Source organism: Pinus tabuliformis, chromosome 9, assembly GCF_031772625.1.
Source record: "Pinus tabuliformis cultivar Carrire ecotype Pingquan chromosome 9, CPIR1, whole genome shotgun sequence".
Lineage (NCBI taxonomy): Eukaryota > Viridiplantae > Streptophyta > Pinopsida > Pinales > Pinaceae > Pinus > Pinus tabuliformis.
In genome coordinates this window covers 1,626,036-1,642,001 of record NC_142307.1, presented here as the reverse complement: position 1 = coordinate 1,642,001, position 15,966 = coordinate 1,626,036, and the positions used below count along the sequence as shown (strand labels likewise).

General features: G+C 40.0%; 1 protein-coding gene and 1 long non-coding RNA gene across 4 annotated transcripts in view; one reads left to right on the top strand and one right to left on the bottom strand.

Moving 5' to 3' along the window:
- The window catches only part of LOC149146812 (putative pre-mRNA-splicing factor ATP-dependent RNA helicase DEAH4), a 448,775-nt gene that overhangs the window by 205,937 nt on the left and 226,872 nt on the right, over positions 1–15,966 (top strand). For all 3 annotated transcript variants that reach the window (XM_089438928.1, XM_089438927.1, XM_089438929.1), the window contains one exon: positions 15,307–15,430. In XM_089438928.1, coding sequence (XP_089295054.1) covers positions 15,307–15,430 — 124 coding nt within the window. The remainder of the gene's footprint in view (positions 1–15,306; positions 15,431–15,966) is intronic.
- On the bottom strand, positions 6,940–8,003 carry LOC149146813 (uncharacterized). The gene is made up of 3 exons (XR_016263581.1): positions 7,705–8,003; positions 7,501–7,580; positions 6,940–7,374 (listed from the first exon to the last, which is right to left on the bottom strand). It is a non-coding gene; the product is annotated as an uncharacterized LOC149146813 (long non-coding RNA).

The window sequence follows — 15,966 nt, the reverse complement described above, 5'->3', positions numbered from 1 at the left end:
GCGTCACCTCCTCTAGGAGCTACGTCACCCTTCCAGTGAGCCTCCCTGGCTCAGAAATTGATTTGCTGAATCGATGCCCAATCTGCCTCACAAAAACCCCAACGCTGTCTTTGCATGATTGTGCAACCCTCCAACATCTGCGTCACCCTCTTGGAGCTGCGTTGTCTCTTCTTTGGTGCTTCTATGCCTCTCTGTTATGTATTCTCGGTCTTGGACAAAAGTCCCGCTGCCGAACTGCCCCTCTCTGCACTAGAAACTTACTCTGAAATTCTCAACAAACCACGCCCCTAAATTTCGATCTAGCTCAAGTGCTGCTCTCCCTGTGTGTGTTCTCCAAGTGACCCGAAGCCTTCCTTTATACTTTTCTTGTTGAGAAATCAACGACCGTGATCTAATCTCTAATCAACGACTAAGATTAAATTAGACTGATCCTAGTCATTTAGAAGGTTCTCACCCATATTTACATTAATTCACTTTAATTATTTTAATTTCCTACGTTTTAACTTAGGCACCATTAAAAATAATTAATTATTTGAATAACATGCAGTCCGGGTGGAATTTCTCCAAACAATTTTTGGGTCTTGGAGATCTCGTGGGTTCTAGCCCCTCCACAAAATTTTGGAGCTAGAGCACATCCGATGCTAACCAAAAATGAACACTCCCTCTTAGCGAGGAATGTGCTTTAGCAATACTTCCTAGCAGAAGTATCACACTGATCCACAACATTGGTCCTCTGCGCTGTTGATGCTCGGCATACTGCCTTTCATCCACTGCGTTGCTGTAATCTGTGCTGCTGCCCATGACACTGCCACTGCCACTGCTGCATCTGTACTGTATCTCCCTCTCAAAATGCTGCATCATGCTGCCCATAACACTGGCACTGCTAATTGTTGCACTGCAACTCAGTTGCTAAGAATTAAGCATTTGAAAAGCCACCCAAAAGCTGGCATGCTGGTCAGTCTGGATGCCCCTTGACGTTGAAGCTACCTCTGTTGCTAATTTGTGCTGACCCTTTGATGCTACTATGTTGCTGTTGTATCTGCTCTGTGCCTTACGCATTGCTGCAAGACTCCACTGCGCTGCTTGAGACTTTGGCACTCTAGCTCTGCCACTGTTGCTTCATCATCCCTCGCACCAACTAACTCCCGTCATTCTTCTACTGTCATTAAGGGCTCCCATAACCGTATGTGATCCAAGCGTTTGGGCACCTCAAGTATCCTGCCCTCTTACTTCACTGTAGCTCCAACTATAGTTCTATATCGCCCCACTTCTTTTCTAGAGGTGCATGAAGACTCATGGCGCAATCATGATCGACTTCTTTGTCAGCTTGCGCTGGAGCAGCCTTTGAGTCAGACTTCTCTTATTTGCCCTTCTTCCGAGGCCTCTGCGTGGCAAAATGACCTATTTCTCCACATCTGAAGCATATCACTTTGGATATCTCCTTCTTCTTTCGTTTCTGCTGCCCTTGCTGTCTTTCTGATGCGAGAGCTGCATCCTCCTCTTCCTCCTTGATTCTGACTCGTTTGTTGCTGTTTCTCGCCTTGGTCCATCGTTTGATCTCTTCCTGTCAAAGAGCTGCCCACATCTTCTCCCAACTGGGAAGAGAAGCCTCACCCAAGATACTTTGGACAAAGGTTTCCCAATCTTCAGTGACTGCATTCAGGGCAGTTCTGACCATAAACTCAGCATCTGGTGTAGCCCTTACATAGGTTAGTTGGTCACGAATCCTTTGCAACCTGAGAAGGAAGGGATTGATTTCTTCTCCCTTCTGCATCTAAAACTATCTCGGTTGACTCTCAAGCAACATCTTCCGCTGAACGAAAGTTCCCTCATACAATGTGGTTAAGGCCTCCCACATTTTCATTGCTGTGTCTTTCTCAGCAATATGTGGGATCACATGATCCTTGACCCCGTCTAAGATCATGCACATTGCTTTTTCTTGAGCCTCCTCGTACTTCTTGAGAGGATCAACATCAACCGGAACGACAACCGTCCTCAAGGCATAATCCTTGATGCAATTTTTATGTAAAACTACCAGGATCCTGGCCTTCCAGATGACGAAGTTGGATGCTCCATACAACCTGTCCCGATCCCTCAGTTCGTTAACAACCATTTCTACTCAAATAAATGTCGAACTGGTTCTTTTCTCCCACTTTCACTGTTGCCCCAGCAAAACTCGGATCTAGATTTCTGTGGCGCTAGAAATCCTCTAAGGAACAAGCTCCCTTTGAATTTCAATTTCCTTCACGGAATTCCTTCTGCCAACCACTGTTGAACCACCCCTCTCTGAGCTTTCTTTGATGTTGCTCAGCCCGGGATCCAGATTTCTTGGTAAGAAATCTTCTGAGGAACTGATTCCCTCTACTTTGCTTCTGCCCCACTAGGTACTGTTATGCACCAACAAAATCAACACCCCACCAGTAATTCCAGATGAAATCTGCGCTGCACCTCTAGCTACAGAAACCGGAAAAACGAGACTCAACAGTCTCCGCGCTGGCCCAGTAAACATTGCGCTGTGCTCTATAGCAACAACGTCACCCAATCAGGCTGACGCAGGCTCTGCGTGAGCCTCCTTTGGTGACTACTTCACCCCTCCTCTGCTCTTTTGGCCTGAAATTGCGCTGTCTCTCGGGACAACTGTCTTCATGGACATATTTTTCCTCTGTCATTTCGTTGATGGCTTCAGTCCTCCTTGATCTGCAATCGCTTTGATATCATGTGAAAATTTATAAATCTAACAAATTAGAAATCCTACTGCAGTACACTGATTTGCGTTACCTACTTGTGTTCTTCATTTTAACAAGTTATTTTCAGAAATATTCAGTAAAATATTAAATCAAATACATTGCAGCCTACACTATTATACAAATCAAGTACTGAAAAAATAAATGAGACAACCACACAAAGGACACACTTACTTTTGGAATAAACGTCCTTGGAAAATCCCAACGTGGGAAAACCGGTGTAGCAGATATGAGGGTTTTATTATCAAGCAGATTTCTGAATACAACTAGGGTGCCAAATCCGGCTCACCCAACAGAGAATAAACCTAGTAGAAGTACCTCTATCCAGAGACAAATATTTTGGTGGATTTAGCGATTGGATGAATAAACCCCACACGGGACTGCGCTGTCCCCAGTGTTTTGCAGCAATGACTGTTCCCAACTCTGCGCTGGAACTGTGTCACCTCCTCTAGGAGTTGCGTCACCCTTCTGGTGAGCCTCCCTGACTCAGAAACTGATTTGCTGAATCGATGCCCAATCTGCCTCACAGAAACCACAACGCTGCCTCTACGTGATTGCGTTAGCCCTCCAGCCTCTGCGTCACCCTTTTGGAGCTGCGCTGTCTCTTCTTGGTGTTGCTCTGCCTCTCTGTTATGTATTCTCGGCCTTGGACGGAAGTCCCGCTGCCGAACTGCCCCTCTGCACTAGACGCTTACTCCGAAATTCTCAGCAGACCACGCCCCAGAATTGCGATCTAGCTCAAGTTTTGCTCTCCCTGTGTGCGTTCTCCAACTGACCCCAAGCCTTCCTTTATACTTTTCTTGTTGAGAAATCAACGAACGTGATCTAATCTCTAATCAACGACTAGGATTAAATTAGACTTGATCCTCATCACTTAGAAGCTTCTCATCCATATTTAAATTAATTCCCTTTAATTATTTGAATAACACGCAGGTCGAGTGGAATTTCTCCAAACGATTTCTGGTTCTTGGAGATCTCATGTGTTCTAGCCCCTCCACAAAATTTTGGAGCTAGAGCACATCCAATGCTACCGAAAAATCAACAGAAACTCCAAATCCGTGATACCTATTAGAAAACTGAGAGAGGTTTTTCTAAACGGGTCCATTGTGGACAAAAACCTCTTTCAGTTTCGTAAAATTCGTTCTCATTTGTCTGGGATATTATTTTGAAAACAATTACTAAAATAGGACTGTAAAATTCTGAAAAACAACCTTTCAAATATCCCTTCGAATATTCCAAACCATAACACCTGTTAGAAAACCATGAGAGGTTTTTCTAAATGGGTCCATTGTGGACAAAAACCTCCTTTAGATTTGGAAAATCTGTTTTCATCTCTTCAGAAACCTCTCCCGAATTTATTGCCTTTTACAGGAAAAACAGTTTAAAAAACAAAGTTTTTTAACTCTCCATTTTTACAGAAAAACACTGATAACCCTGTTGTCAGTGAATTCCTTCATAAAACATTATTGGAACATTAAAGGCAGTAGATGAAACCGTTGTCAGCGATTTTCTTCTAAAATTATAATTGGAATACTTAAAGTGCTATCGGAAATTTTCCTTGTCTATTACAACCTTAAATGCTGACAACACAACTGTCAACATTTTATATAAATTACAAAAATGAAAATTTTAATGATAACAATCCACATGTCCTTTGACTCAATCCTTTGACTTGGGATAATTTCCAAGTCATTTGCATGTCGTTCTGTCACATGGAATAATTTATTTCTCTCTTTTTTATTTTATTCTAACCTAATTAATTGCCACTTTTCCACTAAACATAGGAAAAGTGGGTTTTGAGGGTCTAGAATACATTATTAACCCCTCAAAGTGTGTCATAGTAGAAAGTTGAGGGTGAGAGGTGTAATTTTTATTTCTCATACCACATACAACTTCTCTAGACTACACATATTTCAATTTAAATACAATTTTATTTGCAATTTTCGCAGTGCGGAAAATAAAAAAAATAAAAAAATGACTACCTAGACCGAACCAAATTCCACGAATTTTTTTGTGTGATCTAGTATGGTAATATACATCGTCTCTAGAGACCTAAGTTGCACGAAACGGGGAAACGGAAAAGAGTTTCCGAAACGGGAAGCGAAACGAAACGCGACCTCCCCAAATTTTGGAAACGGGGAAACGCGAATATATATAATAATATATATATATATTAAAAATATTTAAAAATTATTATTATATATATGTGCAATCATAAAGCATGAATGATACATTTACGTTATATGATTATAATTTATGACATTTAAACATTAAGATTAAATTTACATCACATTTACTCATGAGTCATGAATGATCACATAATGAAAATAAAAATATAGGAAAATCCAAAATCAGCCTTTATTTATATTAGTATATGAGGCTACAAGTACAATAAAGACTATAAGGCTGCAAGAACTATAGAGACAAGTCACAAAAGACTAATCCTCATCATAACAATCCTCATCAAAAATAGAAGCAGCACAATGCTCAACAGTGGATGGTAGTGCTGAAGAAGATGATGCACCAATTCCACTATTAGATTCGGCCTCAATATTCAGGGCAGCAAGAGAGAGATCCAAATCAGGATTTTCTGCATCCACATCCCATTCTTTAGAAGGACCACTGTTGTATTCTGGACCCCTACGAGATGCAAGGCGAAGGTTGGAGTGCACATAAACAAGATCCTCTGCTTTCTGTGAGCCCAACTTATTGCGCTTCACAGAATGAATAAAACCATAAGTGCTCCAATTCCTTTCTGCTGATGAAGAGCTTGCCACTTGTGAAAGAATACGAATGGCAAGGTTTTGCAAATGTACACCATTTGCTCCATGACAAATCCACCACCTAACTGGATTCATGGTGCTTCTCTCCTCCAAAGCTGATATATCTGCATAATCATCTATTCCTGCAGCAAAACTGGCAAATTCCTCCTTTACCTCCCTATGTAGATGAGAAGGAAACATTCTCATAAGGGCTTTTTTCACCCCAGTAGCCACCTCTCTATCCTTATGGGGTGCCTTCTTCTTCCCATTGCTTTTAGCAATAAGCTCCTCATCATAAAATTTGGGGTTCAAAGCATGTGCTAAAGTGTGCAATGGTGTATTGAAATTGTTCCACCTATCAACAATGATTTTCTTGATCAAACCAGCAAAATGATCATCAACAAACAAAAGTTGTGGAGACTCCTGCGAAATGATTTCCATAGTTTTCTCAACCATGGAATCCATGCCATCATATACCTCTCCCAAGAAAGGTTGGTCAGCGTCAGCACTCCGAAGAAGCTCAAATGCAGGGGTTGTGAACTTTAGCAAGAAATCTACCTTGCTCCACCAATCCTCATCAAGGCACAATCTACGCACCATAGATCCCCGCTCTGAATCTGCTTGTCTCCACTCAATCCAAAGTTGACTCACCACCATAGAAACTAATGCATGCTTAACCTCAACAAGGCGGCGCAACATCACGAAGTTTGAGGCATATCTTGTCTCAACAACTTTTAACAACTCCAATTTGGGGTACTCTTGAAATATGGCCTGAGACTGGTGGTGGTTGGTGATGAATTTGATAATCTCCCTTGCTTCCCCTGTGAGTTCCTTTATCGAGGAAACTTTGTTGTCGATCTCCTCTAAGATCAGATTCAGATTATGGACAATGCATGGTGTCCAAAAGATGTGGTCATACCTCCCCTCAATAATTAAACCTGCAGCTTTGCAAACCGGTGCATTATCCGTGATAACTTGCACCACCTTGTTAGGCCCTATTTGTTCAATAGCTTTTATAATAACATCAACAATGTATTGTGCATCTTTCACCTCTCCTGAGCAGTCTTCTGCCTTGATAAACATTGCTCCTTTGGGGGAAGTGGCAATGATATTTATCAATGGTCTGCGCCTCATATCTGTCCAACCATCTGAGACTATGGTATCCACAGAGCTACTCCAGGAAGAACGAATTGGAGCTTAAATGTCCTCCACAAGGTCCTTCTCATTTTTGAGACGCTGGGTTCTGACTTTCTCATAGTTGGGCCCCTTGTACCCTTAAGGAGCTTTGTTAACTGCCCTTATCATATCTTGCCAGTAAGGAGAGCGAACAACATTGAATGGGATACCACATGCATAAATGCACCTAGCCACTCTGGAATCAGTTTCTTCTCTTGCTTGCACATTCACCAATCTAGCAATTCTACTATCCTGAACTGAAGGGGATGCCCCTGGGCCTCTGGTATTTTTGGGTGCTGGTTGTTCATGTTGTTGAGTGTGACCAGCTCTCCTCTTTCTTGCTTCAACTACAATCCTTGGCTCAATGTTAGATGGAGCTTGAGTAAGCTCATCATGCCTTCTCTTAGTACCATCCGCCTCATCTTGCTCTCTTTGATATGCCCTCCTTGCCAACGGATCTGATGTTTTTGTGCAACCTGAAATCCCCTGTCCTCCTCCATGCAATAGATGCGCCTTCACTCTTGGGTAGGAGCCCTTGTACGTATTATTGCAAAGATTGCATCGCCATTCCCATGAGCCACCACCTCCACATCTTTGAAGCTTCGTCACATGCCTCCAAAGAGGATAATATTCAGCCCTTGGGTTGGCCCTAGGGATTGAACTTGCAGCTGCACTTTGGCTGGAAGCCATTGCTGCAAAAATAAATTAAAAAAACAAATCTGTAAATAATAAAAACTTTTTTCATATTTTTGGCTGTATAAACCCTAGAAAAATTAAAGAAATAGTAAAAAAAAAACTAAGAAATGAATGTGGCTTACCCAAATTAATTTTCTGTGGCTGAATCTACCCTAAAATGCCAGAAAAGAGGAGAAATATGGCTGTAGCTGAGCCAAATCTGCTGCAAAAATAAATTTAAAAAACAAATCTATCAATAAAAAACGTTTTTCATATTTTTGGCTGCCTAAACCCTAGAAAAATTGAAGAAATAGTAAGAAAAAACTAAAAAAATGAATGTGGCTTACCCAAATTAATTATCTGTGGCTGAGACTACCCCGAAATGCCAGAAAAGAGAAGAGAAATATGGTTGTAGCTGAGCCAAATCTGCTGCTACTGAAATCTCCTGCTGAAATCTCTTTCTCTTGCTGCTGAAATCTCTTTCTCCTGCTGCTGAAATCTACTTTGCTCACTGCTCAAAACACCCTAGCTGAAACAACTGCCAGTCTCCAAGAGAAACGACTTGCTGAATAGTGTGATGAGAGAATGAGACAAACTGCTCTTTTATAACTTTAGAATAGGTTTCTAGAACATCCCGGAAACCTAAAAAAAATTTAAAAACAAATAAAAAAAAAATTTAAAAAACAACACATAAATTTGGGGAAACGTGGCTCGTACGGCCTGGAAACGCGTTTCCGGCCGTACTGCCACGTTTCCGTTTCGGGAAACGTGGCAGTACGGCCGGAAACGCGTTTCCAGGCCGTACGGTACGCGTTTCCGGGTTTCGTTTCGTTTCCCGGGAGGAAACGACCCCTAGGGCCACGTTTCCTGCAACTTAGCTAGAGACTGAGATGTGTTAGGGGCTCAACCTTCAAACCGCCACCCCAACTTTGGTGTAAAAGGTGAGTGAAAAAACCTAGAAAATTATCTGCCTCTAAAAAAGAAAGGCTAATTAACTAGATTAAAAAACAATCCAAGTTGTACTCATTTTCTGATCGAGTGCCAACATCCTAGGCCTGTTACATACTCAAAATTCTTCATTACTAGTATTACGTATTACAATTTTCCGCAGGGTGTGGAATCTGGGTACAAGAAAGATGATGAGAAATAGAAGTAGAGATTAAAAACTCTGTTGATTGATGATATATGATGGTACAAGTGTCCTTTGGACCATCCTTGGCATGGAGTCTTCATATAATCATCAGGTGCCACTTTGGTGGTCAACACTACCTTCCATTTTATGTTCTTATTTTGCAAGTTTAATTTACTTCCTTGAGCATTTAGTTTCTTTTGCAAGTTACTTATTTGGCACTGGTCTTTTTATTTCCATTCTCTATTGTGATATCATTGTTCATCTATTTGCTTTACATGCTCATGGTTATATCATTTACTTGCTGAAGAACTTGCAAGTTTAATTTGATGGTTGATGTGTATCTTGATTAACTAATCTTTGATCTCCTAGAACTTGTTTAGTCTTACCAACCAAACCTTAGATTTACTTTAGCGTCTACGCCCCTTGGCTTCATCTAAGGGAGAGCTTAGACGGAGGAGTTGGGAATTAGGTGACAGCCCCAACTCTTAGCATGTCCCTAGGGCCACACCAAGTGGAGCTAGAGACATTCTCCATGCTAACCTTAGGTGTGGAATTAGGCGACATCAGGGATAATTCGTGCAACCATGATTGCTGCCTCCTTACATAAATACAATTTGGATGTTGGCCCCCATTTGTTTGTCCCATCGTTATGACATCTTCCTTGAAGTCTCTCTCACTTCATGAGCACCATATGGCAGACACCTCTGGATTGATGTGTCAATCTTGGACATTTCATTCCCCTTGGGGACTAGAAACATGAAATAGGGTGGTTCGCCTAATCATCCTTAGCATAAGTGAGGTAACTTGCTTATAGGCCTTGAGCTATTTAAACTTTTGAAGGTGAGTTTTGTGTGAAGTATTTTTATGCGCCTAACATTAGATATGGCCCAATATGATGCTTTAATTGTTTTATTTCCCCAATGAAGTTGATTTCACTTGATCTTGAGAGGTTTTATTCAAGTGTTATCACAGATGCAACAAAGATCCTTTGGAGGATAGCTTGACTCATCTTTAACACTTTCCAAAGGGTACAATGCTTGTTTTGATAAAAGATATGAATTTTTGGCCCCAACGTTGCCCCTCTCCAGAGAAGAGTGCTGGGCCTTGAGAAAATTCCACATGCTTCTATACCTCTTGATGTGCCTCCAGTTGGTGAAATACTGAGCTTGAAATCTTGGGTGTTGGATTATTTGATAATGTATCTTGATGGACCTAGGACGTCTCGAGAAAGGCCTTGACCCTGCATTATGGATGATGCCTTGTTCCGAAGCCTAGATGAGGAAGGTTATCACTATTATGACTTGGGAGGGCTAGTATATGGCTCCTTGATGCAAACGTTGACCCTTGATGGTGCCACCTCACCGGTACATGCCTTGGAAGGGTGACATAGGCACATCATGTCATGGTGGAGAAGGTACTTTTTAGAGGTTTATACTTGTACTTTGAGGTTTTCTTGGTGTGAGAAGCTCTCTTGGATCATTGCCTCACTTCCTTGACGCATTTTTTCCCACATTGGAGGATGATGTCATGGTGGAGGTTACTTTGTTTCCACATGTGGGTTATTTTTGGCATACTATTATGTTTTAGAGCTATCTCAAGGTTAGTTTGTGACCTTTTACCGAGTTGAACACTCAAGTAAACTTGTTTTGGGGCTTTTGCTTGTTAAATTAGTGACGGGAGACTTGGTCACCCTCATATTAAAGAAGGGAATGCCACTCACTTTTTCATCATCATCTTTAGCTATTATTGTCTTTTCTACTTGGCCACAATATAGATTTATAGAGCGAATTGCCTTTTGAGAATGAATTTTGTGTGTGGAGGCTTCTTTGGGATTGATTGAAAAAAATGTTATGGAATTTTGCAAGTTTATTATTTATCTTCTCCCCTTTTGCATGCTATCTTATGTAAATTAGGGTTTCTATGTGAGTCATGTTAAAATTGCAATATTTATCTTGAAATCTTGATTCTATATGGTATGTAAAAGTGTTTTCCTTGAATCCTTCAAGGGAACTTTGATATGTGCATTCCTTGAATTTAAAAATTAAAATCTCTTGTCTAAGGAAGTCGTTAGGGTTTGTAAGAAGCGACTCTCTCTCACCCTCTTCATCAGGGCTGGCTTCATTGGATTTGCCCTGAAAGATTCCATTACGTAATTAGATCAAGACAATAGTTTGGTAGGTGTTGATCAATCTTTTCTCTCTCTTCTCTCTAATTTCTGTGTGTAGGGTTAGGGTTAGGGGTTTCTTGAAATTGGGCTAAATAATATTTTTTCTTGATGTGTTATTTAGGGATTGCGTTTAATTACTTGAAATAGGTAAAATTTAGCATTAATTGGATGGTAAATCCCTATAATTGGGGCTGATATCATCTCTTTTATTGTTGTTTTTATGCATGATTCAGCCATAAAAACTCGATTGCATATCTTGAACTTTGCTAACACAATTGATAGCCTTATTCATTTATTGATCTATGCTTGAAGGGATATATCATATTTCTTCTAGATGTTATATGACATTGCATGTCATATTAATTAATATCTCTCGAACCCTATAACTTATAACAACTTACTAATCTATTTAAGAGGTCTAAGGATAGAGTACTGTTGGAAATACCGAGAGGGGGGTGAATTAGTATTTCACTTTAATTAGTTAATTGGTGAATCAATATTTCACTTCAATTAGTTAATTTTAAACTTCAGAGCATTAATTATCATTTTCATCAAATCGAAACATAAATCAACACGACATCACTCAAATACACAAATACAGAAGATTTTTTTGGTGGAAAGCCTTCCAGGCAAAAAACCACCGAACACTTTTAATATGCCTTGAAAAATTACAACAACATGAACCTCCAACTTCCAAGATTTTCCAGCAATAACTAGAACGAGGCCCCAACCTCTTAATTTATCAGCTCCATTTGAAAGGATGCTCCAAGTTCCAACACCCTGATTTACCAGCTCCAATTGGAAGGAGGCTCCAGCCTCCAACACCCTAGTTTTATCAGCTCCAATTGAAAGGATGCGTCAACACCCTGCAAGCTCCAACTTGCCTTACCACCACCCAACTACCCTGAAGCGTTCTCAGGTTCCAACCTGAAGGAGACTCCAATCTCCGCCATGCACCACCCTGCCTCGGCAAACCTCCACTTGCCCTGAACGCTCTGACTAAGATTCTCCATATCTGGGTTGTTCCTTATTGGGATTACACAAGAGTTTGCACATAACTCTTCAGATTGCCAACGATTATCACACAGTGTCTAAACATTCTTACGATACTGAGATTGCATTCCAACTATGCGCAAACCACTCACAGGTTTGTTCCTTTAAAACATCACAGCCGCAAACCAATCACTGCTTGAATTCTCAGATATTTAGCGTTATTAATTATGCGCCCTACTGGTAATGCGATGCTCAGATCACACTGTCATTTTCTTACCTCACGCAGGCAGCCAATTGCAATGTGTGTGTGTATGTAAACTTTGTCCTAATCACGACATAGCAAATCTGAAATGCACAGGGATGACACGGCCTGCCAGATTGCACACTAGCCACACACATTGATCTCGGAATGCATAGGCACTGGTGAATTATTCAGTTCACAGGTGTAATCATTTAGGGTTCAAATGCACTGTAGCCACGAAATATAATTTTGTCTCATTCCAAATGAATCCAAACTTGTCCTTCACACAGTTTCAGACTTCCTTCATCAAATCAGGACCAAAAATATAAAATTCACGAAACTCTTTTGCATAGATCTTGGAAATTAGTTGTTACAGTTGTCTCCTTAGCGCTCAGAACTAGCGAATAACCAACCCAAAAGATGAACCGAGATGCCAGATTTAGTCCTCAGACAGTCCAATATGAAATTCTGCCTTTGCGAACAAATTCTCACAGGTGTACAACTGTTAAGCCCAGAAGAAACTTTAAGAAACTTCAGCCCTCTGCTGAAGATACTCATGACTACTCTGGCCTCAGTATTTCAGAAAAAAAGATAGATGTTTGCTTGAATGATTTGATACTCTTCTTGAGAAATCTGACCATTATATATAGAGGAGGGGGCTTCAAGAGGGGTCTGACTTGCCCATTAAACAAGGAGCCAATCCGAATCAAAATTCAAATTTGAATTTTTAAATTCATTTCTTGTGGAGTCGACCTGAACTTCAATTTTTTGAATTATTAGCCAGGCGATTTGGGCTAGGATATTCCTGAATTTAAGGGTTGATAAGACCCACACAATTTAATTAAATTTTCTTGAAATTAAAGCCTATATTTAAGCAATCATCAAGCTGCCTTTTAACATTCAATTTGGGGACCATAACCATAGTATTAAAAACTGGAACCAGTGGTCGGACCGGTTCACCTAATAAACCAGGGTTCAAACCGGAACCAGTAAAACTGAGACTGGTTAGATTTGAATGAACCGGTTTTAGTAAACCACATGAAATAATTAATTTTTAATGAAAATAACTATTTTTAATGTTTAAAACCATGATTCCAAACCAATAGACACAAAATATGCTAAGTTTGCTCATCCATATACCATGTAAAGGTGAATATATCAAAATGGTTCCAAGTGCAATACATATCAACAACAAACTATATAATCAATGAGGCTCTAAATGGTCTCTAGAGTCCAAAAACAAAGCCTACAAGCTATCGGGCCACTGGCCTACTACAAGTCTACATATATGATATTAGTGATCAGGATTTTCGGTTGACAGTTGAAACTTTTCATTATGATCAAGCTCGGTTGGTTGAGTCTTGACTCCCAAACTTTGCAACTGCTTGAGTCACAGATTTCTCTGTTGGCTCAGAGACTTGAGTCTCAAACTTCTAAAGGTATTCTACCCTAATATGCCCTATTACTTCATTTGGTGGTCCACATGGCTTTACATGGCCTCCTATCCTAGCCAAGTGTTGCTTGACCCTTTTAATACCCCTTCCTTCAGTAGATTGTTGGCAATATTTGCAGACCATTTTGCCATCAATCATATCATAATGAGCCCATGCTGTATGCTTGGCTTTTGGAGGCATGGTGGCTACTACTTAGCTCAAACTCTCTGTTGTTCCACTACTCCAACAAAAGTTCAACACTCTCCAAGCTCACAATGAAGCTCACAAAAACTCTAAATGAGATGTGTGAGGCAAATGAGATGGGAGACCTCCTTTTATTGGCTTGGAGGGGTTGTTTTTTGAGGAAAACAACCTTTATTTTCTCTCCAAACCATTTCACAAGCCTCCAAGAATGCCTCTGGTAGGTCCGCGGTCGGCTTGGCAATGAATCAGCTGGTTTATGCCCGGTTTGTCTAAAACAAGGGAGAATGAGGGCGATGGACCTAGTTTTTTGACCGGTCCGGTTGGTTTGGCCAATGAACCATCTGGTTTGACCAGTTTCTGGTTCAGAGCAGCCAGTTGTTAATCCTATAACCATAACCACACATTCAGGGCTCCTAATTTGACAAGTTATATCTCCTCAACCGTCAGGAGTTATTTGGCATGCCACCTATCGTTGGGATCAGCATGGCGAGGACAATCAAATGCTGATGGTCTTGCTCGCAAAACCAGTTATCTTCCTTGTCATTGTCTTGATCGAAAGTGAGGCTTCTTTTGGCTGCTGCTTGGGTTGACGTCAATGACAACCAAATTCCAACACGTACTTGAACATTGGTAAAGATTACCTTAGCCTTTTACGCTATGCTAGTACCTTATCCAATCATAGATCTTGCTTCATATTAAGTCCTTGTTGAATATGCATTAGGTGATCCATATAGTGAAGCCTCCCTTGTGGAATTTAATTCATCACTAAACAGCTGGAGATATGCCACTGAGGTGACGGTGGTGGCTGATCTCTTGTTGCCATAAGGTCTAGATTTTCCCAGTGGGGGCTTTGCACTAGGCTTACTAGACTTTGTGGTGACAGCCCCAAAGTTCAGAATGCAACTAGGCCATAGAGGGGGGAAGTGACATGCTGGAAACTGCTGTGTACATAAAAAACTTTACTGTAGGTACCCCAGCTAAAAGGAGTAAAAGGTGGTAACAGGCTACACCTGACCACCTTCAAAAGATGTAGGCATTAGATTTAAAGTGCATCATTGACAATTTAAAATATATGTCATCCATTCTCATATCTATTTCTTGTTTATTGATAATGTTTATGTTGTTTATACAAAATCAGAGAAAGACTTATTACAAAACTAAGAATATAAGTAACCTGGAGTTATATTTGCTACCAATTGTTATAGTTCTTTCCTCTACAATTCTTTGGTTTTTTCGGTGGAGTTAATTTGGCCTCATCATGTTTATGTTGATATTCTAATAGCACCAATTCAAGAGGATTAACCACTGTAAACAAATCTACTTGATCTAGAAAAGTTACCATGTCAATTGAAAGGTTGTCAGGAAGATTAAGTTTACTTTGTTCGATTTGTCTCATTTCTACCTTTTTTCAAATATTGAATGCCTAATTGGATTAAATCTTTTCTTTTGGGTTGCTAAATATAGGAGATTGAGTGCAGTATTATTCTGTTATGTAGAGTGGAGAATCCTTATTGTATGGGTAGCATTATTGGTATAGGACATAGAAATCTAACTCACTCTGGGTACTCTGGGCAAAGAAAAAGTCTAAGGTTATTACTATAGATATTCAACTCTTCAGGTTCCTGTTTATTGGGTGTAGTTTGTCACATGGAAATGTTATGCCTAATTTTGTCTCTGCAGATGCGATATCCGATATATTGTTAACAACTAGGGAAACTTTAGGACTGATCTCTTCTTTGCCTAATGGATATCTGTATATTTGAACTCATCTTTCAACAGAGCTTCCATTGGAACCTTCACTTGCAAGGGCTCTGATAGCAGCAAATGAGATGGGCTGCTTATCTCAAACTTTGACGGTCGCAGCAATGCTATCATGTGAAAATGTATTCTCCTCGACAAACAGGTCTCTCTCTCTCTCTGACACTTGGAGTGTGGACCATCTTTTAGTAAAGTTACATATAATTTTCTTAAGGTAAAAGCTATAAAGAAAGGATAAAGTTTAGTCACATTTAGTGGTCTTGGAAAGGTTATTCACTCCATATGTTAAAATTATTAGAATAAATATGTTATACTGGTCATACCTTGTACCATAATCTAATTTAATGAATTTTATAATGTCACCTTATGTTAAAATTATGTCATGACGTGATTAACATATGTTATAATGACTTGATTAGTTTAGCCACGTGTTAAAGATTAGGTGTTGGAAGTTATGTAGGATGTGTCTTGTTCATTGTTGCCGGGATATGTAAAGTTAACAACTCGTATCTTTGAGTGATATCATTAAAATCATAATCTTTTTGTCTTCTGTGAAGTGATTAAGAACCTGCAATTGCATATGTTTGATTTTGACATAAATTATCCTTTGTATTACTCTCTAAATAAGCAAGAAACAAATTTATAATGTAGGCATACTAAACAAAGCAATTATGAGAAACA